Source organism: Anabrus simplex, chromosome 1 (genome assembly GCF_040414725.1).
Source record: "Anabrus simplex isolate iqAnaSimp1 chromosome 1, ASM4041472v1, whole genome shotgun sequence".
NCBI lineage: Eukaryota > Metazoa > Arthropoda > Insecta > Orthoptera > Tettigoniidae > Anabrus > Anabrus simplex.
In genome coordinates this window covers 1,540,900,642-1,540,926,537 of record NC_090265.1, presented here as the reverse complement: position 1 = coordinate 1,540,926,537, position 25,896 = coordinate 1,540,900,642, and the positions used below count along the sequence as shown (strand labels likewise).

The 25,896-nt window shown below is 39.8% G+C and overlaps 2 protein-coding genes across 2 annotated transcripts in view; both read left to right on the top strand.

Annotated features, from left to right (window-relative positions):
• Positions 1 to 13,426, top strand: part of Blos3 (Biogenesis of lysosome-related organelles complex 1, subunit 3) — a 74,955-nt gene extending 61,529 nt beyond the window's left edge. The window contains exon 5 of the mRNA XM_067138056.1: positions 13,179 to 13,426. Within this exon, the coding sequence (XP_066994157.1) occupies positions 13,179 to 13,417 (239 nt within the window). The 3' untranslated portion in view covers positions 13,418 to 13,426. The remainder of the gene's footprint in view (positions 1 to 13,178) is intronic.
• Positions 13,427 to 13,445: 19 nt separating this feature from the next.
• On the top strand, positions 13,446 to 19,477 carry Hcf (Host cell factor). The gene has a single exon (XM_067138055.2). The coding sequence runs from the start codon at positions 13,622 to 13,624 to the stop codon at positions 18,086 to 18,088; it is 4,467 nt and encodes a 1,488-aa protein (XP_066994156.2). The 5' UTR covers positions 13,446 to 13,621; the 3' UTR covers positions 18,089 to 19,477.
• The last annotated feature ends 6,419 nt before the right edge of the window (positions 19,478 to 25,896 follow it).

Below are 25,896 nucleotides of genomic sequence, written 5' to 3'. Positions count from 1 at the left end.
ATCGCCCATTAGCACTATTCTATCCTTGCTGTTGACCCTGACCACGATGTCACTCAATGCTTCATAAAACTTGTCAACTTCATCCTCATCTGCACCCTCACATGGTGAATACCCGGACACAGTTCTTGTCCTAATTCCTCCAACTGACAAATCTACCCACATCATTCACTCATTTACGTGTCTAACAGAAATATGTTGCGTGCAATGGCATTCCTGATAAAGAGCCCTACCCCAGACTCTGCCCTTCCCTTTCTAACACCCGTCAAGTACACTTTATAATCTCCTATCTCTTCCTCATTATCTCCCTTTACCCAAATATCACTTACTCCTAGCACATCCAGATGCATCCTCTTTGCTGACTCAGCCAGTTCTACCTTATTTCTTCCATAAGCCCCATTAATATTGATAGCTCCCCATCGAATTCCATTTTGTTCGCCAAGTTGTTTCCAAGGAGTCCCTCACCTGTCAAATGGGAGTGGGACTCCATTACTCCCATAGGTCCGAGGCTTGCTTAAAGTGTTCTGAGCTCGGTAAATTCATGAAGCAGGATGCTGCCCTACTTGCACATAGTCCAAGTGAGGATCTCTCCTCTAACGGGTTATGGACCACCGGTGAATTGTATAGTCCTAGCCGCCTGAGCACAAGGAGGGCCACAGCTCAGAATATGTCCGAGATGCCCACTCCCATTCCATAGCAACTGGTATCCCGACTCTCAGGACCACTTACTAGGCCACTCAGCCGTTGCCCATGGTTCACGAACTAGGACGTGACTACAGTAACCCACAAACATTGGGCTCTATCTAAATACTTTATAATGTAACAAAGAATAAGCGTGTACATCATGAAAGGAAACAACGTGAATTTAACAAATGTATAACTCTACACAAAACCAATGTTTGTCTGTTGCGGTCTTATAAGTTAACAATGCTCAATTATAATAATTATAATATTAATGAAATAAATAACATCATTGCACACAGGTGAAAATAGTGATGTAGGTTTTTAAAATATTATCCCAGCCGGGCTGAGTGGCTCAGACGGTTAAGGCGCTGGCCTTATGACCCCAACTTGGCAAGTTTGATCCTGGCTCAGTCCGGTGGTATTTGGAGGTGCTCAAATACGTCAGCCTCGTGTCGGTAGATTTGCTGGCACGTAAAAGAACTCCTGCGGGACTAAATTCCGGCACCTCGGCGTCTCCAAAAACCGTAAAAGAGTAGTTAGTGGGACGTAACACAAATAACATTATTATTAAAATATTATCCAACTTAACCTAAGTTTTAGGTTATACAAGCCAAGTCAATAAACCGAAGGGTAAAAATACCGCACGAGTTGGCCGTGCGGTTAGGAGTGCCCAGCTGAGAGCTCGCATCCGGGAGATAGTGGGTTTTGAACCCTCTGCCGGCAGCCCTGAAGATGGTTTTCCGTGGTTTCCCATTTTCACACCAGGCAAATGCTGAGGCTGTACCTAAGGCCACGGCCGCATGTTCCCATTCCTAGGCCTTTCCTGTCCCATCGTCGCCATAAGACCTATATGTGACGGTGTAACGTAAAGCAAACAGCAAAAAAAAAAGTAAATGTCACAGCACCCAAAGACATTCCTGTATTGAACGACTAAAATGTCACCAGGACACTTTTCTTGCCTGATATGCTCAGCTTGTTAAAAGCCAAATGTAATTAATGTTATTGGCTTTACGCCCCGCTAACTACTTCTACGATTTTCAGAGACGCCGATGTGCAGGAATTTAGTCCTGCAGGAGTTCTTTTACGTGCCAGTAAATCTACCGACACGAGGCTGACGTGTTTGAGCACCTTCAACTACCACCAGACTGAACCAGGATCGAACCTGCCAAGTTGGGGTCAGAAGGCCAGCACCTCAACCGTCTGAACCACTCAGCCCGACTTGTGAAAGCTAGATGAAGTCATATTTATCTTTATCATGTTTAACTTTTTCCCTCCACAAAGATATTTAATGTTTCTCATGGGCCCTGGAAGTGGGTAGGCCAGTTGTCACAACCATAAATATATATTTTTTTGGGAATGATAGATTATAGCCCTATAGTACTATGGTCTTTCTTTCTTTCCTTCCTTCTTTCTTTCTTTCTTTCTTTCTTTCTTTCTTAATCAGTTTATCCTTCAGGGTTGGTTTTCTCTCGGACTCAGCGAGGGATTTCACCTCTACCACTTCAGGGGCAGTGTCCTGGAACGTGAGACTTTGGGTATGGTGATGAAACTGGTGAGGAGGACCATTACCTCGCCCAGGCGGCCTCACCTGCTATGCTCAACAGGGGCCTTGTTGGAGGATGGGAGGACCGGAAGGGATAGACAAGGAAGAGGGAAGGAAATGGCCGTGGCCTTAGGTGCCTGGAGGAGAAGTGGGAAAATACGAAAAACCACTTCGAGAATGGCTGAGGTGGGATTCGAAACCCTTCTACTCATTTGACCTCCCGAGGTTGAGTAGACCCCGTTCCAGCCCTCGTACTATTTGTTTTCAACTTTCATGGCAGAGCCGGGAATCGAAACCGGGCCTCCGGGAGTGGCACACATTAACCACTACACCACAGAAGCGGACTAATACTATAATGCTACCTATATGTTTATGTTAGTGCTGAAATCCGATTTCTTACTTTAGCTGAAAGCCCGAAAATGTCATGTTATTCTTTAATAGGGGAATCAGTCTAGAAGGAAATGTTGAAAGTGATGTGATATATATCCAGGTTCGCTGTTATCCTAATACTATGGGTTACAGTACATTGCACGTATATAAAAGACGCCACTTACAAACTTGCTTGTTATCCGCAAATTTCTGCGGCCACAAAAGTCACATTTTTCAAGAATGATGACATCTACACATGGTAGATTGTCTGACTGTGCTGTTTTGAACCTTTCTTCTGTCATTTCGAAGTTATTCGTGATCATGAATAATAAACAATCAGCTTTTAGCAACGGCTGATGCACAACGGCTGGTAGAGCTACATGCGGTACTGGATCGTGACGTCACAGCGCGCCGCTTACGTCAGAGGCCGTTTTACTCGCCTTGCGGAAAGACACTATTAAATATTTTTTAATGGTAGAAAACAAGGCAACTTACCACAATGTAATACGTTTACGTACTATTTCATTGGTGTACTTTTCAAAAACAATATTTTTGAAAATGATGCATGTTCCCAATTGTTGAGGAATGTAAAAATAAGTTTATACCTTCAAAGGTGGTAAGGTGTGGTAAAGATCCACTAAGTTATATTATAACAGGGAAGTAAATAAACTAAGAAGTATGTGCAGGTTGGAACGAAATAGTTAGAAATGGCTGTGGAAGTAAGGAGAAATTGGAGGAACTTACTAGGAAATTGAATCTAGCAAAGAAGTCAGCTAACAATAACATGATGGCAAGCATAATTGGTGGTCATACAAATTTTAGTGAAAAATAGAAGAGTATGTATAGGTACTTTAAGGCAGAAACAGGTTCCAAGAAGGACATTCCAGGAATCATTAATGAACAAGGGGAGTGTGTATGCTAGGATCTTTAAAAGACAGAAGTATTCAGTCAGCAGTATGTAAAGATCGTTGGTTACAAGGATAATGTCTAGATAGAGGAGGGGACTAATACTAAAGAACTATTAAAATTTACCTATGAAAAGGGTTCTAAAAATGGACCCAGAGGTGCCACATCAAAGTAAAACCTGGTTTAAGTCTAAAAAACTCTGGCTAAACAATATATTAAAATTTCTTCACAGAAAGAAAACCGTTTTGAATCAACAATTATATGAGGCTCACCTCAAAGCTACAGTATTACTTTCTACTGCACAATGGAATCTGTTCCAAAATAAAATGAAATTTAAATTATCTAACGTACTTGCAAACAAACAATCAACATAGGAGAAAAAACTAGAAATGCTAAGGAAGGAGGCAGTAACAGGTTAAACCCAATCCTCATCCCCGATCCAAAGAACCAATTCGACACATAACGGAGATCCATTGAAACAGTTTCATGTTCCAAGGTCAACTTGAACAAAGAAGAAAGATTCATTCTTGAGAAAGTTCGTAAACATAATTGGCCAAACTTTAATCAAGCTAACTTAAAATCTTATTATAGAAGCAGAAATTGCGATCGGAAAATTGCCACACGACTTGCATGATGAGGTCAGAATAGATGTAAAAAAACAACTTAACAAAATGGTTATTAATAATAATAATAATAACAATAATAATAATAATTTTGTTGTCCCTAACGATTACTTCAAGGATAGAAAACAAATATGAGAACTTAAAAAGAAAATAAAAAACGAAGAGCTTATTGTCAGTAAAGCTGATAAGGGCAACGTAACTGTTATCATGCATAAATCAGATTACATCCAAAAAACAAAAGACTTTTTTAATGATGACTCTTGTTCTATTATTAAGAAGCAATTGAAACACTGAAAAAAGCGTCTTTCCTCTTCAACGAATTTGAGAAGCAAAAATTAATGAGCGTGAACCCTGGCCTACCAACTGCTAAAGCGCTGCCAAAACTCCACAAGGCCGGTATCCCCATTAGGCCAAATTATAAATTAAAGACCTAGCCCCCTTTATAAACTGGCACAGTATATCCAAAAATTCCTAAAACAACATTACAGATTCACTGCAAATAAATCCATAAAGAATTCTGTAGAAGTGATTAAAGAATTAGGTAAATTTCGATTACATGATCACCACACTATACATTATTTTGATATAGTAAACATGATTTCAAACATCAAAACTAATAAATTGCTTCCTATCATGCCAAGAATTTGAAGAAATATAGTCACCTAAGCAATTTTGAAATTGAAGATTTTATGGCAATTTTAAAGTTGCTGGTCAACAACTATTTCACATTTGATTAGATCATTTTATAAACAGGGTTGCCTTGCAATGGGGTCACCGGCCTCGGGGATTTTGGCAGAGATTTATGTAGATTTTTTAGAAGATACGCAAATAATTAATAATGATAAATTTAAGCATGTTCTAATTTGGTCCAGGTACGTAGACGATGCTTTTGTTATTCTGGATGAACGCATATCCAATGCCTCTACCACTCTGAATAATCTCAACACAGCAGATACTGAAATAAAATTTACTTTGGAATCTGAAATAGAAAAATCCATTAATTATCTGGACCTAAAGATCAATAGGCATTCCTCTTCATTTTCTCTTAGCATTTACAGGAAGCCCACACAAACTTCATTTACAATACGACAGGATTCGATACATCCCGTAGCTCACAAAGGCGTGACCTATAACAGCTTGGTTAATCGCGCATTTAGCGTACCAATATCCAAGCGAGACTTGGACAAGAAACTGAACCTTATTCAATCTATGGGTAAGGCTAAAGGCTCTAAATTGAATTTTATAGAGCGAATAATAAGTAAATTTAAATATCGCCCTCACACAATCCTGACTAAAGATAAACCAGAAGAAAAAGAAATTGCGACCTTCACATTCAATAAAGAGGTTTATAGAGTTACGAATATTTTCAAGAAATGTAATATTAGGATTGCGTTGAAAACTGGTAACAGAAGTTCACAAATTTTACATAATGCATCAGCTGTTAATAAGGTCGTGACACAGGTGTTTTCACGACGAGAAGTGATGAATAGTCAGATTGACTCCCCGAGCGGTATGGGAGTTTTCCTTCAAAGGGCCTGGGAGATTCGCTACGTGTAAAGAGACGAAGTCCTCAGCTTCCCAAATACCTTCTTTTAATTGTAGACCTATGAATATATAATTATATAAAGTATATACAAGCTTCTTCTCAATCTCAAATAGTAATGACAACGAAGATTTCGCATGGTCGACTTTCAGTAGTGAGTATTCCAAGTCCAGACTCGGACATTATTATTATTATTATTATTATTATTATTATTATTATTATTATTATTATTATTATTATTATTGTCGAAGACCTGACTGTTCCGCTCGCATTCTCGGTAGAATCCTTCCAAAAAAGCCTCGTCCAGGGAGTGTACCTTGGTTTTATACTCTCTCTACGATTTGCCTTTCTTCTAGAAAGGAATCAAAGTTCTATTTCCTATGGTAACTGTTCACAGTCGTCCAGAACGAAAAAGCCCCTTTTCGTTCCCTAGCTTCCCAACTTTTCTGAAGACATACTATGCACTTTAGCAGGGTGCAGCTTCCTGCTTTATGACTCACTCTAGCTCAACCAAGCCATTTCTTCTAATTGCACAACTTGTTGCTTTCAACATTTTGTGTGCCTTCATACTTTAAGTTAAGGTTCTTATTTTTACCTTAAAAATTTTCCCATCATTATTTATATTACTTTGGCCTTACTGCCATCACATAGACATGATTATTAACTCATAATTTCCCCATAATATCAACACATGTCTCAGTGACACCATTCTTCCTACGTTCCCGGTCACAGGTTCGATCCTCGGAAGAGTGATAGTCCTGAGCTCGAACTGAGGCGGACACGACAAGGTCAACCCATGCTTTAAATCAGGTGTATATAGGTTCGAATGCAATGACTGTGGAAGCGGATATATAGGGCAAACTAGACGTAGCTTTAATGTCAGATATCAAGAACACCTCAACGCTGTGAAATATAATAGATTTTCAGCCGTAGGCCCACATGTCCATGAATACAAACATAAATTCATGGACACAGATCACGATCTTGAGATCATGGAAACACTAGCTAAGGGAACGAGGCTTGACATTACAGAAGCGTGTCTAATACATTTAGACCAGTATTATAACGCTAACCTAAATTTGAATGAAATTTTGGAGAAACCCAAAGTATTATACAATTGCTTCATTCTATTACTTACAAGCTAAGAATTCTGGAAAATTTGACCGTCTTTCGAACTCTACATAACAGTTTTTCGTACTACTGTCTTCGTCCACAACGCCCCCCGGACCCTCTCCTACATTGTCATCATTCCAGAAACATTACCCTTGCCACCCCTACTTCCCTTTCCTTAGCGCTTCATCACATAGTACACAACACGAGCAGACGGTACCATCCCATATGTAAATTGGATGGCACAGAAGCTGTCATTCCTTGAAATAGCTTTCGAGCTATAAACCAAACACTTGCAACGCAGATCAAACATGACACGTATTATGCAGAACAAAAATAAAATCACACGCTGAAAAAAAAAGAACAATCAACACATGGAGAAATATATATATATATAATAAGAGTTTTGTCTGTACATTGCTCAGAATTTGAAAAAAAATGGTATTTTTGTATCGATCATGTCCACAGTAACAAGGAAATGCACTTTTTACTTTTTCCATAATTTCTGGCTGTATGTACGTACATGCATCACGAGAAAACAGCTGAAAAGAATTTCATGAAAATCGGTACGTAAAGTCGGGGGATGAGCCACTACAATCTAGGCTATAAATAATTTTATTCACGCTGAGTGAAATGGTAGTTTATGGGAAGGCCTAAATTTCAATTCTCAAATATTTATATTACGAGTGGTCCTATTGATAAATACTACATGATAAAGTTACATATAATTAAATTTCCGATCCTTTATTTATGTCTTATACATTTTTTCCGTACCGGCTATGATAACTTAGATATTTATGAATTTCGATTTTTGTTGCTAAATCCACATCAACGCCGAGCCACGAGAAAATGGGTGAACAGAATTTAATGAAAATCGTTATATAGAGTCGGGGAAGAAGAAACTATAGTCTAAGCTTTAAACAATTTAACTGACCCTGGATGAAATGGTAGTTTAGGGGTAAGCGCCTAAAATTTAATTTTTAAATACCTATGTTACTGGTCCTATAGAAAAGTAATAGATAACAAAAGTTACAGAGAATACAATTTCCGATCATTTATGTTTTATTCAGTTTTACCGTACTATGTTAAGAGTTGTTTTTCAGAGTCGGAAGAAAACTTAATTTAAAGGCCTACAATATCGAAAGCGCATAACATTGACCATTGTTTGTTGTGATGTTCTTTGCCTCTTATGGTGCCCGATAGATGGGATTACTGTTGCGTACCAAGTATAACAGCCTGACTGAATATTGGCGGGAAATTGCTGGGGAGTTAGAAAACTTTTTTTCTTTAGCATGCCATTTCTCTGGTTCATACATTGTCTGATACTGCTGTTACGTAACACACTGGTACATCATAGTCTTCCAGCTATTCAATCCCTACTCTGACGCGGTTTTGAATGAGCAGTGTGCACATTTGGCAGAGATTCACTTAGTAATAGTAGTATGACCTGGTCTAGAATTACAATTCAGGCCTATTCCAAATTATAGCACTAAAATTCACTAAATAATTCAAAATTCAACCCTGAAAAGAGCAGTTTCTTAAGAAAAGCATCTTCCTCTTCACTTTTATTAAATTCTACATTCATTTTATTCCAAATTTGCAGTGAAGAGGGGTTTTCTCCTTTGGCTTGGAGGAAAAATTTGCCTCCAAGTCCGATAGATTTTTCTGTCGCCAGTGTAGTGAAATAAGATTTTCCGACTCTTTGGGTACTCCTAGGAAACAGATTAGGAAAAGGGCATAGATTTGCCCTGGGACCCTCCACTATTCAACCCCCCGCCCGCCGAAAAAGGACAAAGAGTGTTCACGGATCACGGCTGTCTGCGGCTTGGTCATTCCAGCTCTGGAACTTTGGACTGTTAGATCGGCAGCGTAGTACAAGTAGGACAAATATTTCAGATTCCCTATGGGAATTAACATCTATATCAGCGTAGTACTGTTTGTTAAAAGTGACAGTATGCGTGGTTTTTCATTTGATCGAGTGTTTCATATTGCTTTTAATCGCGCCATTCCTACTGACGTCATTGTAATGACCTATGTTCATTTCACTTAGGAAAACCACTAAGATAGTCTTTCTGAGGATGTAAAAAAGCAGGTGGAGAGTGAGTGTCTGCCATTATAATGAAAACTCCCCAACCTGATTGTGACTGATGGTAGGTAAGCAGGCCTACCATTACAATGAAAATTCGATTCAACAGCTGGCTCATAATATCTCACAACTCTGCTTCAGGCTGATACAAATGGCCTTGTTTCTATCTCACATAAATGTAGACTCTTAAATTAATCCTAGGCAACTCAGGCCTTTCTGCTGACAGCTCCAGGGTTCGATTCTTCCCTTGTTCACACATATAGGCTACTCAGGCTTTTCTGCTGATAGCTCCAGGGTTTGATTCTCCCCTTGTTCACCCATATAGGCAACTCGGGCCTTTCCATAGACAGCTCCACAAACAAATTCTCTTCTATTATCACATGGGTCTCTCTAGCCTCTTCCCAAGAAATCCGTAATTCGACTCTTCCCATAGAGAAACTGCCTTGCTTCACATTATATATGACCCTAACTCAATCAACGGGGTAAACAGCTTCGTTGAACATGACGTAAACCATTACCTGAAAGACATGCAGCGTGCATAGATAACATGTGCTACTGCTATAACGTGATATAACCCCATCAATGTTAAATGGCGTACAGCCTATTTGAATAATAAGGACACTATCCTGCATCTGTCTAACAAGACAGTAAACAAGAAAAAATGGAATGCACTAAAATAATGCGCCAATGCATATCCTACTTTCTCCCTTTCTGCCATCTAACTAAAATATATACAATTTTAAATAGATTCGAGCATGCAGTTAGCCCTGAACGACATTTACGTTATTCACAAAAATAAACAAGCAAATTGCCACTCTGGCTGACATCTAAGCTTAATCCTGCTGTAATAAAATTATCATGTCTAGTGTTATTCCTGCCACTAGCATGCTAAAAATTGGACATAGAAACTTGCCTTGGTCGAATCTCTGCCATTAGCGCCGTTCACATGGTCTCTAGTGTCACGAAGCTTAGGCCATCATGACACGAAAACCAGGGTTGTAGCGGTCACTCTGTCGATTCTGGTTGCACTGCCATCATAGTCCTTGGAATGCTGAAAACTCCTGCAATATAGATTATTTATCAGGCGTCTGCTTCACTGCTCATGTAGTACATGTGTACTAGATCTTGCCCTTAATGATTGGTTGGCAATTGTCTGCAGCCTGTGTACGGATTTTAGTCCGATCTGGACACCATTAATTTAAGGGAGTTTTTCCCGGACAAAGATCAGTCCTTCTGGGCAGCATGTATATTTCATGATCCGCGAGCGCAATCCATATAGTTTATTGCTAATTACTGATTTTAATGACTGCGGCTTTCACACATCTATAAAGATTACTGTCTTTGAGTAGCAATGCTAAATTTACACGCCAGCCCGCACCTTGGCGTCATTTTCATATTTACTGACGATATAGAAGTAACTATCTTTCCTTACGGGTACTGTTATTCACCAACGAATTCATTAGTTTACTCCGCACATACATTGCTCAATTAAATATTCACTGTCGGAAAAAAATGCAAGTGTGCACCTAGCGTCCAGCTAAGTTCAAAAATATTCAACTGAAATAAAGCATCCTCCATGAAAACACACTGCGACAGTAGGCGGTCAAATACGACTGACGGTCAGAACAGGAATGAGAAAACATCGCCCTCTCTGTGTTCTTTGATAGTCTTTCAGATTTCGGTTAGGATAGGGGAGTCCCCAAACAACAACAACGCCTCTCTTTAACGGCTTCTCATGTTCAAATTGCTTTCCGTTAAAAATGCAAAATGCTCTCAGCAAATACAAGTAGTCAGTATTTTTGCACACAGGTAGTTCTAAATTCTAGTCTATCTCTTCGAATAACTCAAACTGTTGATATAGATGTTGATTCCCATACGGAATATTGGTATTATAACTCAAACTGTGTCGGAGCAGGGGCGGATTTTTCACGTAATATTTGATGATTCCATTCCAGTAGTAACGGGGTTGGTTAAACTGGATGCGTTGTCCGGTGACTCCCAGTCTTCAAATATCTCCCCTACCAGCTTCTGGTTGGTTGAATTCAAACTCAAGGGACAAAGAGCGATACGGTGGCATTCCCTCAACGACTTCTTTCAAACTTGAAAATGAGCCTAGTACTAGCTCTGTATCGACTTGTCCCTAACACAGGCGCGGTCTAGCACACAGCCGGCCTCTGTTTGACTCCCAAGCAGTGATGCATAAATAAATAAATAAGCCCACAGTGTTATCCATAAATAAATGGTATACAATTGAAGCATATATAGATATGGTTCAGTACAGATCTCTGCACATGGTTATAAGGGTATTCAGGGGGTTGTAGTAAGGATGTAGAGGAGAGGGCATATAAGTCTCTGGTAAGACCCCCAACTAGGGTATGGTTCCAGTGTATGGGACCTTCACCAGGATTACTTGATTCAAGAACTGGAAAAAATCCAAATAAAAGCAGTTCGATTTGTTCTGGGTGACTTCCGACCAAAGAGTAGCATTACAAAAATGTTGCAAAGTTTGGGCTTGGAAGACTTGGGAAAAAGGAGACTAGCTGCTCGACTAAGTGAAGTTCGACTGCGATGAAGTTCGTACATTGTACTAAGTGGTATGTTCCATGCTGTCAGTGGAGAGATGGTGTGGAATGACATCAGTAGACGAATAAGTTTGAGTTGTGTCTTTAAAAATAAGAAAGATCACAATATGAAGAAGATAAAATTGGAATTCAAGAGGACAAATTGGGGCAAATATTCATTTATAGGAAGGGGAGTTAGGGATTAGAATAACTTACCAAGGGATATGTTCAATAAATTTCCAATTTCTTTGCAATCATTTAAGAAAAGGCTAGGAAAACAACAGATAGGTAATCTGCCAACTGGACGACTGCCCTAAATGCAGATCAGTAGTGATTGATTGATTGATTGATTGATTGATTGATTGACAGGATTGGAAAACACACAAGTATGAAGGTTTTCCACCTAATCAATACTTTATTTTACAAAATGTTTAGAATTATTTACATTAAAACAGTACCAGTTTTGACCTGTAAATAGGTCATCATCAGCTGTTGGTGAACCTGCTTAATAGCGATTTTACATAATAATAAAACATTACTAAAAACTAATTAAACAAGAATGCCTTATTCTAATATAATACTAATGTTAAGATACATACATATGGTACAATTATAGAGCTTTGACTTGTTGGAGTCCCATTCAAATATCTATGCTGTTGCCAACATTATGTCAGTCAAGATATATACATATGGTACAATGAAAGGCTTTGGCATGCTGGAGCCCCTTGAATGCCACTATTCCAAAAATTGTATAGCTGAGGTTAAAAATAGGGTATAGTTCTTAGTGAATAAAGGGTCACTGAGGTTTTGGTGTCAAGTTCAAATATCTATGCAGTAAGCCATCAATTATTATGTCCAACTGTTGTATAGATAGAATCAAGGTGCACTGTTGGGCCGCAATTTTGCAGGGAACGTTGCATTCAGTAGATTGAGGTTCTGTAACTTGTTTAACAGGTACTATGATCATTTTTTGTCTATGTTGTTGCTGATACATGCTAGTTTTCAGGATCCTTGTAGAGGCATATCATACTATGTATGATATATAGAAGTTAAAGAAATTAGGTTGATGGAGCTCCCCTCTTCATACTTGTATGTACGCTCAGGTAAATACTTGTGTGCTTAAATTATCAATACGGTCAATGAAGCTGATAGATTATAGTAGGATTGGAAAAGACCAAAAGGTGAAAGGACTTCAGGAGGAAGATTTAAAGGACAGATAGAAATACAGGAGACTCGTTATTGAAATCAGCCCGTGAAGAAGAAAAATAATTTTCTCAAAAACTTGTTTGGATGCTATCGGTTTATCCAGCATTGTATAACCTTATTATTTATTAAGCAAGCCTATGCATAATTTATATGTAGAGTGCGGGAATATAACAACTGATATTGACTTGGAGACCGATTATTATTTACAACTTCCAAATATTTTTCCTTTGAGAATTATGCTTCAAGTAAATTTTATCCTTTTCTTAAAATTTGAGATATATTTGTTGAATAGTAGCTAATCTTTATAAAAGCATAGGTTTTGAAAAAAAACAAAAGATCGATTTTTTATAATTTCATTGATTCATTAAGTATTTTTAAGGAAACTTTATCATATCTTCAAATAATTTTAAGGGTCTTTCATGTTAAGAAATCAGTTTACCATATTGTATGAGGTGATGTTCTCTGTGAATACCTAGGAAACTCCCTCATCACTGCTATGTTTTCTTTCGTATACTAGATTATAATCTATGGTATTTGAACCCTGTTTCAGGTGAACGAAATATTTCCCTGCATAGAAACATAAGTGAATTCATCCATAATACTACAGCAGCAGCAGCTCGTGAGTTAAATACCACCAACCAGCAATTGCTTCGCTCTCAAGTTCAGCTACAAGAAGCTGCAACCTCTCTGCATGTATTTCAAACCCATTTGCAACAACTCAGCTCTAAACTGGCTGCAGTCAGATCCATGTCATACCTACCAAGAATTCACATTCCACCTGGTATTTAAATGTTCCTGGAAGAGTGTATTTCTTGGTCCAATTTGCTCTATTTGAAGTAAATTGTATAATGCCATAGAAAAATTCTCTAATTGAGCTTTGCCACATAAATGCGATATAAAATGAAATGGAAGTAGATAGCAGTGTGATAGCATTGTGTGTGGTTGAAGCTGAATATCACCTGTTTGTCCCTGCCGTGTGAAAATTGTGTAAAAATGAAGTGGAAACGTGTGTTGAATCCATCTGGACCACAGCCTAGACCACGGCATGGACATCGTGCTGTGGCTATAAAAGACTTGATTGTTGTTTTTGGAGGTGGAAATGAAGGCATTGTAGATGAATTACATGTGTATAATACTGCAACAAACCAGTGGTTTGTTCCATCCACAAAGGGAGATGTTCCTCCTGGATGTGCAGCATATGGCTGTGTAATTGATGGTACCAGAATCTTAATATTTGGAGGTATGGTTGAGTATGGAAAGTACTCGAACGATCTCTATGAATTACAAGCAAGTCGATGGGAATGGAGAAGACTAAAGCCTCGACCTCCAAAGCGTGGTCTACCACCATGCCCTCGCTTAGGTCACAGTTTCACATTGATTGGTAATAAGGTTTATCTCTTTGGTGGTTTGGCCAATGATATTGAAGATCCAAAAATAAACATTCCAAAGTATAGATACCTGAATGATCTGTACACTCTAGAACTACGAAGCAATAACACTACAGCGTGGGAACTGCCTCAGACGTTTGGACCCCTGCCATCACCACGGGAATCTCACACTGCCATTGCCTACACTGATGATTCCAGTGGTGTGTCTCGACTAGTAATCTATGGTGGTATGAGTGGCTGCCGTCTAGGTGACCTCTGGTTTCTGGATGTAGAAACAATGATATGGAGTAATCCAAAAGTAGAAGGTATCCCACCCTTACCAAGATCACTTCACAGTGCCACATTAATTGGTCACCAAATGTTTGTATTTGGAGGATGGGTGCCTTTGGTGATGGATGATCCTAAGGCAGCTGCCCATGAAAAGGAGTGGAAGTGTACCAATACACTTGCATCCCTCAACCTTAAAACAATGTGCTGGGAACAACTGATGATTGATGCTTTTGAGGATAACATTCCTCGTCCGCGAGCTGGACATTGTGCTGTAGGGATTCATAGCAGGATTTACTTATGGTCTGGGCGAGATGGTTATCGTAAGGCGTGGAACAATCAGGTTTGCTGTAAAGATCTCTGGTATTTGGAGACTGAGAAGCCTGGCCAGCCAGGGCGTGTGCAGTTAAGTAAAGCTTCCACTAATTCTCTGGAAGTTAGTTGGCCAGCCTGTCCCTCAGCAGATGCTTATATTTTACAGATTCAGCGGTATGACATGGTGACAAGTACTTCACAAATGAGTGCTATACCTGGAATTGTCTCTCTTCCCCAATCTACTCAGGCAACGTCACCTTTACTTTCTCATGCTCTTACTAATTCACTTGCTGAGCAACAGCCTACTCCTCTCATGACTATGGCAGCTGGACAAACCTCTCAAACTTTACTGACTATGGCCCCAGGCCAGCCACAGCAAACTATCTTGACCATGGCACCAAGTCAACCTGCTCAGACTCTTCTAACCATGGCTCCTGGTCAGCAACCTCAACAAACTATACTGAGTATGGCACCTGGTCAGTCATCGCCTACTATATTAACTATGGCTCCAGGGCCACCATCTTCAACCCTCTTGACTATGACACCTGGCCAACCCTCACCAACAGTATTGTCTATGACTCCTGGTCAATCATCATCGACCATTTTGACAATGACATCTGATCAGTCAATACCAACTTTATTGACTATGGCACAAAATCAACCTCAGTCTACATCAGATGAGTCAGAATCAATTCTGCCTAACTATCCATCTGAAGAAGAATTGGCTGGTGTCCCACCACTCTCTCTTGGCACAACAATGTTAGCTACTCAGCCAACTTTGAGCCAGTCTCCCAATTCCTTAACTTATCTTTCAAATGTGTCTTCCAGCGTTACACCTTTGAATACAGCTTCTAAACCTTCTGTGCAGGTTACTTCACCTTCAAAACTTACTATTAGCTCTGCCCAGGTTTCCTCGAATGCTGAAAAGACACCTCTTATAGTATCTTCTCGGAGTCCTGCTCAGTCAAAATTTACCACTGTTCCAGTTAGCCCTGTTCGCCCTGGAATTGCTCTGAAAACTGCTGCTCCAATTACTGCCCGTGTAAATACGAATCAGATTAGAGCTTCCATACCTGGGCAAATCATACCAAATACCACTGAAACTCCATCTGAAACAGTGACTGCACCATCCTCTGTTTCAACACCTGCAGGTCAGCAGATGTCTGGTATACAGACACTAGCAGCAGCTGCAGCTGCAACACAAAAAATCAGTACAAATGGAGCTATGACTATACCTAGCACTGTCAAAGTATCACCTGGCCCTGGTGGAACTATGTTAAAAACAGGCCAGACAGCCCAAGGTAAACCACAGATCATTCTGCAGAAACCAGGTGGTGGCCAGACTGGTACAGGTACACCTCAAATTGTGACACTGGTCAAGACCAGTCAAGGAATGACAGTGGCTGCAATGCCAAAGGGAGGTGTAATTCAAAGTAAACCAGGGACAACATTGCAAGGAGTAAATGCCAAGAATATTCCACAAGGTGCCACCATTGTTAAGCTATTGGGAGCCGCAACTGGAGCCACGGGAGGATCGTCCAAAGTGTTGACAACAATGAAAACTGTAGCTCCTAATGTGATGACAGTTGGAAAATCTGCATCTCCTGGGGTTGCTGGAAAGCAGACCATCATGATCTCAAAACCTGGTTTAGTATCTGGTGTGCAAGGCAGTATAGGACGAGGAAGTGGTTCGCAGATTATTGTTGTGTCAACAGCTGCTGGGTTGAAAACAATCCAGACTGTTAGTTCAAGTCAGGCAGGATCATCTCCTGGTACTCAGTTGTCAGCTGCAGGTACTGTTACTGGTCCAGGTGGTGTCAAGATGATTATGATGTCTGGCGCTGTGGGTGGGGCAGCTGGAGGGAAGCCAATAACTTTTACTGTGCCTGGGCAGCAAGGTGGCCCACCAAGGACTCTTACTATAGCTACCAAACGTGCTGCTGGAGGACAAACTCAATTCTTGGCTTTACCCTCGCAGAGTCTCACATTAGGAGGCCAACCTTTGTTAATGCAAGTAACCACTGGAGATGGAGGTCAAAAAACTGTTAAGCTGGTTGCCAGTACAGCTGGAACTGTAGGAAATGCGGCAACGGTAGAATCTGTATCAGCTTCCCCACCAGTCGTCCCCACCCCTGCAGCTGATGCAACTACTGGTCAAAGAGTAATGGTTATCTCCAGACAACGTCAACCTTCTGCTACTTTAGCCTCTTCTGATGGCCCTGCTACTACAGATGCTGCATTAGCTGCACTGGCTGCTGAAGCTGGTTTACTTGATCCCCCTATGGATAATACAGGTACTGATGGCAATCCTCCAGAAAATTCAGGTCAACAGGATGACAAAATTACCGAACAACTTCCAGATGACAGTTCGAACAGTGGGAATCAAAGTGGAAATAACCTCCAAGAAGTACAAGGTGCAAATGGACAAGCGAGTGAAACTTCCGAGATGCAGAACATGCAGGCTGAGAACTTGTATGATTCTAACCCACTTGTTCATGATCCTGCCAGTACTGGCCATAACAATTTAAATATGACATCTATGCCAGAACTTTCTGTTAAAGAACCTGCAGTTGATTCTTCAGATCAACCAACTGATGGTCAACAGCAAACACCCATGAACCCACAACCCAGTGAAGGACTTGAGCAAGAACCCAGAAATGCTGTAGAGTCAGCTCTTCAGCTTGGAAATACTCCCCAGATGCAGAGTGGTATTCTTGTTGCTGGTAGTCAAGGCGTTGATAGTGGAGAGAATAATAATAGAGGTGATAATAAGGATAATCAGATGGAAACAGAAAATAGTAATGATGCTCTGAGAGGAATGGAGAAGTCCAACGTACCTGAAACTAATACGAAGTTAGTAGCCATCCAGATTAAGCCAGGTAGTTTAGAAACTGATCCTTTACGTACTCTGGCTTCAGCTGCTCTTGATGGCAGTCAGCCTGGGAAGGAGGATCTGAATACAGAACCCAAACCTGAAGCACCATCTACGCCTACAGTATCAATTTCTAACAAGAGAGTAGCAGGCTTACCTGGTGCTCCGTCTGCTATTAAAATATGCAAGTCAGCTGATGGTGCTCATCTATCTTGGTTACCTCCTACCAATCAAGCAGGTGAGACTATTGAGTACTCGGTTTATCTGGCAGTGCGTAGTACAGTTTGTCAGACTTCTGATAGTGACTCAAAAACAATCCAAAGTTCACCAACTCAGCTTGCATTTATTAGAGTGTATTCTGGTGCACAAAATCAGTGTATTGTGCCCAAATCTTCACTTGCTAGTGCTCATATTGATACATCATCAAAACCATCTATCATCTTCAGAATAGCAGCCCGGAACGAGAAAGGTTATGGTCCTGCTACTCAAGTTAGGTGGTTGCAAGAACCAAGCACACAGTTGAAGAGTCCTACTGCATCTACAGTCAAGCGCCCTCAACAATCTTGGTTAAAATCTCAACCACCCTTGAAGCGTCCTCGTGCAGAAGACACTCCATAGCCATTTCATTTGCCAAAGAACGGGAGTAGGTAAATGTTACCTGTTTCTTTTTTTTAATAACTGGACATCTGCACAACCTTTTAAACCGTAATTGTAAGATCTGCATCTAAGTTTGTGATCAAATTTTTGGCAAGGCTTGGATAAGTCAGTGGTTATGTATTGGATTCCTGGTTGCTCTGTGTATATTTGCCTGTGAAATGAGAAACTGGTAAATTGGGTGTATAGGACATCACCTTGTGATAATGCTGCATTACTATGAGAATGCAAAATGGGATAGAAAGACTTTTTTAATAATGAAGATTTCCCAGTTGAACAAGTGTGTAGATATATTTCTATTTCCTTTTTATCATGTATAATGAACACTAATTGATCTGATTTATATTTTGAACTTTTGACATTTATGGGGCAATATTTGAAAATATTTTAGCTGTAGTCTTTCTTGAAGTTATAGTGTAGTAGATCTCATTTTACATTTTGTACATGTGGTGATCGCTGTACTAAAACATGATATTACTGCTCCTAATAATAGTAAGTGTTAAATATTTGTTTATGAAGAGATCTTTATTGTCCATGTGAGAGGGAAATCTGTGGGAAAAGCATGTACAAATGAATTAAAAGGTAATATATACAGAATTAGGATATTTTATCCTTCCAATGAATTGTATTAAATTCAGTATTCAGACAACTCTTTTAAAAAATTAATATATTTAAAAGAAATTCTAGACATATCCTAGTTTTTAGAGGCTTTCAGACAGCATTCCCTCAATTGGTTGAACTTGGCTGTACATTATATCATATTATTTGACTTCTCTGGTTCTATCCCTATGGGTTAGTTTGTCATGATTCTAGGTAATCCTTAACAGATCACTTACAAGACTTCCTTCATATATATATGCTTGTATATAAGATAATGAGATATTGTCTGTAATTTTTTTAGAATTTTTCAGGAGAGGGGCATTTGTGTTCTTTATTCTGTACCATCCGAGTGGAACATCTGTGGACTCAAGTGATATTTGAGAGTAATAATAGTGAAAAATGATAAAAACATTAGAACGTAGAAACAGGTGACTTAATTGTGAAATATTATTTTGGTGCCCTAAGCAAAACTGTTGGTAGTTTTGTCTAGCTCCCATTATGATGATGGAAACAGTAATTTATTACCAATATACTGTATGGATTATTATTTGAAATGAAAATTTTAATGATCTTATTTTTCAAACAAGGTGTTTCTTGCCGTATATTCGTGTGCAAATGTACATATTCCTTGTGGTTTTATGTGCTCTTGTGTTATCAGCATTGTTCTTACCATTATATTTTGCCCAGTGATTGAATTTGAGCATTTAATAGCTAAATTTGTTAAGTATTGTTGTAAAATCTATGCCATACTAACTGGGTCTTCTTATTTGTTACTGCAGAGACATTTCTTGTCATGTTTACTGTGCATTTGCCAGTAAAGTGACCGGAAATGGTGTCTTCACCACATACCTCCTGTTATCCTTTAGCTTTCGTTATCGCTATTGCAGAACTTCTGTTAAGCATAAGCTTAGAAGGAGAGGAAGATGAAGATAGCATTTTATGGACATTTAATTAAATCCATTAAATTCAGTTTTGAATTAAATTAGTATTTACTTAGTTATATTTGGGCTTCTTAGTTATACAAACAAATAATAATTATTTCTTTTTAAAACATTCAATAGTGTCTTGATGTACATAAAACAGTTTTTATATCATCTAGCAGCAAAAGATGCAGTCATAAAAGAGTAAAAGTTAAACTTTTGGTTTAATTCACTGGATATATCTTCAAGAACTACATTCATTTAAAAATAAGAGGGAATTCTGTAAAAATAGTTCCCTACGGCAGCTGCAGACCTTTGACTAGTATCCGTTAACACACTCACTACCAGACCATTTACACAATTATTTCCAATAAATCTCAAATTTTATGTGGAAATTTTCAAGCACATAAATGTCAGAAAAATCTAACAAAGGATCACTGTTCATAAAATTATTGTTTCTCTTATCACTAAACCCATGGCACAACAGCCCCAAAGGGCCAAGGCTTACCAAGAGGCTGCTGCTCAGCCTGAAGGCCTGCAGATTACGATATGTCATATGGTCAGCATGACTAATCCATACCTGCCAACTTTCACGATTTGGACGGAAGTCTCCCGATTTTCGACCGTTTTTCCAGCCTACCGATTATGCCATTATTTCTCCCAAATTTAGCTTATTTTTGGTGAAATTCAAACATTTGTTTTCAAATCCCGCCATTTCAGCTTTGTACACCAGTGGCCAGAAGTTCTTCGCTCATTGGCTGATTTCAAATGAAATATCAACATAAATTAACACGAGAAATGCGCGCGGATATGCAATGTTTATTGAAATCTGTATAACGCTACGCGTATTACATCGATTGTCAATCTCTCATTCTCACGTGTTATATTTGTGTTCGTTCACATCAGTCTCGACAATTCTAGAGACTTGTTTTAGTAATTTAGTGTCAGAATTTCAAAGCTAGCGACTAGTGACTTTTCTAGAGGTTTTAGAAGCCATTTGGAGAATTTTGGTGAATTTTAATTTATTACTTGATGTATAGCATAGCGCTCCGCATAATTGTGCGGCGGGTGATGCAATGTATTAATCTATGCATTTGCTAAGTAATGGCATCTAAGTGCATGACTGATTCACACGTGTGCAGCATGAGTTCATACTATTTTCGGAAGGCTTATCAGAGATCGATCATCTCACTCGCATACTTCCTGTGAGGGAATAGAGATGTATAATTTTTAGCCTTATAGCCTCATATAGCAACAGTCGGGTTTCAAGACAATAAGTAATTTAATGTTATAATATACCATAGTACTCTTGTATTTTTTGTAGATGTTTCACAGACAGGCAAAGTCTCCCACTGCTGCTTCTTTTAATCAGCATCAATTTTTTACTGATGGAGAAGCTTCTGTAAATCAGTAAGTTGGAAGGAAGATAGGCCTACCATATCATACATGTTCTCATAAATTTTCCGATGTTGTATATTTAGTTCTCACGGAATACAAATACATATGAGAGATAAATATTTGTGGATGTAGATTCCACTCAGTTTCCCTGGAAATACGGTATGTGTTAATTTAAATGTGGACTTGACAACATGATACATGGAGCTTGCTAGGATAAAGTATGTATTGCCCAAGACAAATAGGATAAGCAGTTGTGACCAATTTTGTATCTCCTGAATTTTCATGATTTTCATATCAAAATCTCCTGAATTTTTGGTTTTGTAAAGTTGGCAGGTATGCTAATCCTCTCAGCTGTTGTTCTTGGTGTTTTAGACCAGGGTCACCATCTCACTGTCAGATAACTCCTCAGCTGTAATCACGTAGGCTGTGTGGACCTCAGATCCAGGTTTAAAAATCTATGGCCTGGCCGGGAATCAAACCCGGGCTTCCAAGTAACAGGCAGTCACGCTACCCCTACACCGTGGGGCCGACCCGCTTATCGCTGTGGATTGAATTTAAAGCTTGTTTTACACCATTATTATTAGTTTTATTTACATTGCTATACGGAATGGGGCCGATGACCTTGATGTTAGGCCCGTTTAAACAACAAGCATCATCAAGCTATACGGAATCGTATTGTTTCTTTGTGTGATAAATTTTGAAGCATGGCTCCATACACAGCCCAACACTGCACTGCTCGCACTGGTGGCATCTCCTTTATGAAAAGCTTTCCCGCTTGATTTCTTACTTCTCGCACTGTAAATGTGGCATATCCTAGCAGCATACTTCTTGGTTGTAGAAGAAAGTACTCAAACCACTAACTATGTATAAGACTGGAGTTAGAGTTATCAGCGCATTTAGTGTAACCCGCTTGAAGACAGAATTGTGAAATGGTGGAGAAAATTATACTGTTTTGTAAACGCTCATTATTTTGTTATACCTTGCTTATTGTATAGTAGTTTTCAAGAACATACCTTCAAATATACCAGCATTTAATTCCTCATATTCCAAATTATCCACATAGTCATCTATAATAGCAAAACAGTCCTCAATATCATGCTGCGAAGAAACTTTAGCAAGCTTCCATTTCCACTCGCACGTGCAGTGAAGTGGCGTGATAACATTGACGTGAGAAAGGCATAGCCTTGAAAATATGTCAACTGGTGCGTCATCTCTTGCTCATTACTGTTACTAAGAGTACGAGTACGAGGCATGATCTCCTGATGTCCAGACTCATGGAAACACCGCGAAGCAAAATATCATTTGTTTAAATGAGCGACCCCATAGAAACTATGACCTGGCCGGGTAGCAAGTGTGTTAAATTTTAGGAAACATTTCTAGTACCTATTCTGTGAAATCACTATCATGTGGTTGGTTATGTTGAGATATCCTCAGGATAGCATGAAAACAAAGGTACGGTGATAAGTTTTGTGGGACGAATCAGTGGCATAGAAATGTCTTGTGATACGCTAGGTACTACAGTGAACTCCCGGTAATTCGTGTGCGGATAATTCACTTTGTGGTTAATTCAGGGGTCTCAAAGAGTTCTTTTTATAGCAACTGATCATCATGTCTAGAAAAATATCTCTGCATTGTTTACTGGGCGAATTGGCCGTGCAGATACCCTGTGAGCTTGCATCCGGGATATAGTGGGTTCGAATCCCACTATCGGTAGCCCTGAAGGTGGTTTTCTGTGGTTTCCCTCTTCTTTTTTTTTTTTCAAGTTGCTTTACGTCGCACCGACACAGATAGGTCTTATGGCGACGGCGGGACAGGAAAGGGCTAGGAGTGGGAAGGAAGCGGCCGTGGCCTTAATTAAGGTACAGCCCCAGCATTTGCCTGGTGTGAAAATGGGAAACCACGGAAACCATTTTCAGGGCTGCCGATAGTGGGGTTCGAACCTACTATCTTCCGAATACTGGATACTGGCCGCACTTAAGCGACTGCAGCCATCGAGCTCAGTATTTCCCATTTTCACACCAAGCAAATGCTTAGGCTGTACCTTAATTAAGGCCATGGCTAGGCCTTCCCTATCCCATCGTCGCCGTAAGACCTATCCGCGTCGGTGTGACGTAAAGCAAATAGAAGAAGAGTCTGCATCGTTCAAAGAAATTATATTTCAATATGATGGTTCATGGTGTGGGTTACTGTAGTCACGCCCTAGTTGGTGAACCATGTGCAATGGCTGAGTGGCCTAGTAAGTGGTCCTGAGAGTCGGGATACCAGTTGCTTTGGAATGGGAGTGGGCATCTCGGACATATTCTATTCTGAGTCATGGCCCTCCTTGTGCTCAGGCGGCTAGGACTATACAATCCACCGGTGGTCCATAACCTGTTAGAGGAGAGATCCTCACTTGGACTATGTGCAAGTCGGGTAGCATCCTGCTTCATGAATTTACCGAGCTCAGAACATTTTAAGCAAGCCTCGGACCTATGAGAGTAACGGAGTCCTACTCCCATTTGACAGGCAAGGGACTCCTTGAAAATAACTTGGCGAACGAAATGGAACTCGATGGGGAAGCTATCAATATCAACGGGGCTTATGGAAGAAAGAAAGAAAGAAAGTAGAACTGGTTGAGTCAGCAAAGAGGATGCATCTGGATGTGCTAGGAGTAAGTGGTATTTAGGTAAGGGGAGATAACGAGTAAGAGATAGGAGACAAAGTGTACTTGACAGGTGTTAGAAAGGGAAAGGCAGAGTATGGGGCAGGGCTGTTTATCAGGAACACCATTGCACGCAATATAGTTTCTGTTAGGCACGTCATTGAGCGATGATGTGGGTAGATTTGTCATTTGGAGGAGTTAGGACGAGAATTGTCTCAGTGTATTCACCATATGAGGGTGCAGATGAGGATGCAGTTCACAAGTTTTATGGAGCATTGAACGACATCGTGGTCAAGGTCAACAGCAAGGATAGAATAGTGCTAATGGGCAGTTTCAATGTGAAAGTTGGGAATAGAACTGAAGGGTGATTTGTAAATGTGGGGAAGATATGGAAGCTAATGGGAATGGGAAGCTTTTACTGGACTTCTGTGTTAGTATGGGTTTAGCAGTTACAAATACATTCTTCAAGCATAAGGCTATTCACCGCTACACATGGGAGGCTAGGGGTACCAGATCCATAATAGACTATATCTTGACCGACTTTGAATTTAGGAAATTTGTTAGGAATGTACGAGTTTTCCAGGGATTTTTTGATGATACAGACCCCTATCTGATCAGTAGTGAACTAAGTATCTCTAGGCCTAGGGTAGAGAAAGTGAAATCTGTCTGCAAATGAATAAGGGTAGAAAATCTCCAGGACGAGGAAATTAGAAGTACATGGACATGATTAGTGAGAAGTTTCGAACACTGAACAGTAAGCAGGATATAGAAAGAGAATGGGTGGAATACAGGGATGCTGTAGTAGAAACAACAAGGGAATGCCTAGGAACAACTGTGTGTAAAGATGGGAAAAGGCGAACATCCTGGTGGAATGATGAAGTGAGAGCAGCTTGTAAACGTAAAAAGAAGGCTTATCAGAAATGGCTCCTAACAAGGGCTGAGACAGACAGGGATTTGTACGTAGACGAAAGAAACAGAGCAAAACAAATAGTTGTTGAATCCAAAAAGAAGTCGTGGGAAGATTTTGTTAATAACCTGGAAAGGCTAGGTCAAGCAGCAGGGAAATATTTCTGGACAGTAATAAAGAATTTTAGGAAGGGAGGGGAAAAAGGAAATGAACAGTGTTTTGAGTAATTCAGGTGAACTTGTAATAGATCCCAGGGAATCACTGGAGAGGTTGAGGGAATATTTTGAACATCTTCTCAACGTGAAAGGAAATCTTTCTGGTGGTGTTACGAACAGTCAAGCTCATGGGGAGGAGGAAAATGATGATGGTGAAATTACGCTTGAAAGTGGAAATTATGGTAAATAAACTCCTTTGTCAAAAAGCAGCAGGAATAGATGAAATTAGACCTGAAATGAAGTATAATGGGATGAAATGGCTTCATAGGGTAGTAAGATTAGCATGGAGTGTTGGTAAGGTACCTTCAGATTGGACAAAAGCAGTAATTGCACCTATCTATAAGCAAGGGAACGGGAAGGATTGTTTCAGTAGGTCTACGTGCATACCACAACAAAAATTCTGCAAACTTGGAAACATTAGAGCATGCTGTTGCGAGTCTTCAAAACCTAGGTAATACGAGAGGAATGCACTTTCACTCAGAGCCTAGCCTACCTACCTTACGCCTGAAGGTCGCTGACTTGTTCTAAACTCAGTTGGGAAGGGTGGATGTGCAAACATACTTATAGCAATGTACTGCTGTGGGTGGATATTACTTGAACTACTTACAAGGGAGTTAGCACAACTTGCGATCGCAATTGCATGTGATTTGTGGTTTGTATGAATATGTTTGAGGTGCTGATTACAACACTGTATAAATTAAGTACACTGTAAGTTACGAAGATTCGCTAATCCGCTCAAAGTAGACTATATCTAACATGATATCGTGGCCTTAGTAACTTAAGACACCGTAAACATTTTCTCTAGCTACGTTAGTTATTTTACGTGTATGCTATGGTCGACACACTGCGCCGTGTCCAAGGTCACCCGACACAGTTGCCGATACGACATCTATGGGAACCAGACAGACATTCCACATAAGAGCAAGGAAGCTAGTATAATAGAGACGTCCAGTTTTGTAGCGAGTCACTGTCACCGTAATCGTGTGATAATGAATCCTGCCAATATAGTGAGTATAATTGTTCGCCATTACAAACACAAAAATAGATCCGGAGAAATTACAGTGAGAGAAATGCAGCTGCATTCATAATCA

Coding starts and splice junctions, on each gene's coding strand:
- Hcf (XM_067138055.2), top strand. CDS start 13,622: ATGAAGTGGAAACGTGTGTTGAATCCATCTGGACCACAGCCTAGACCA.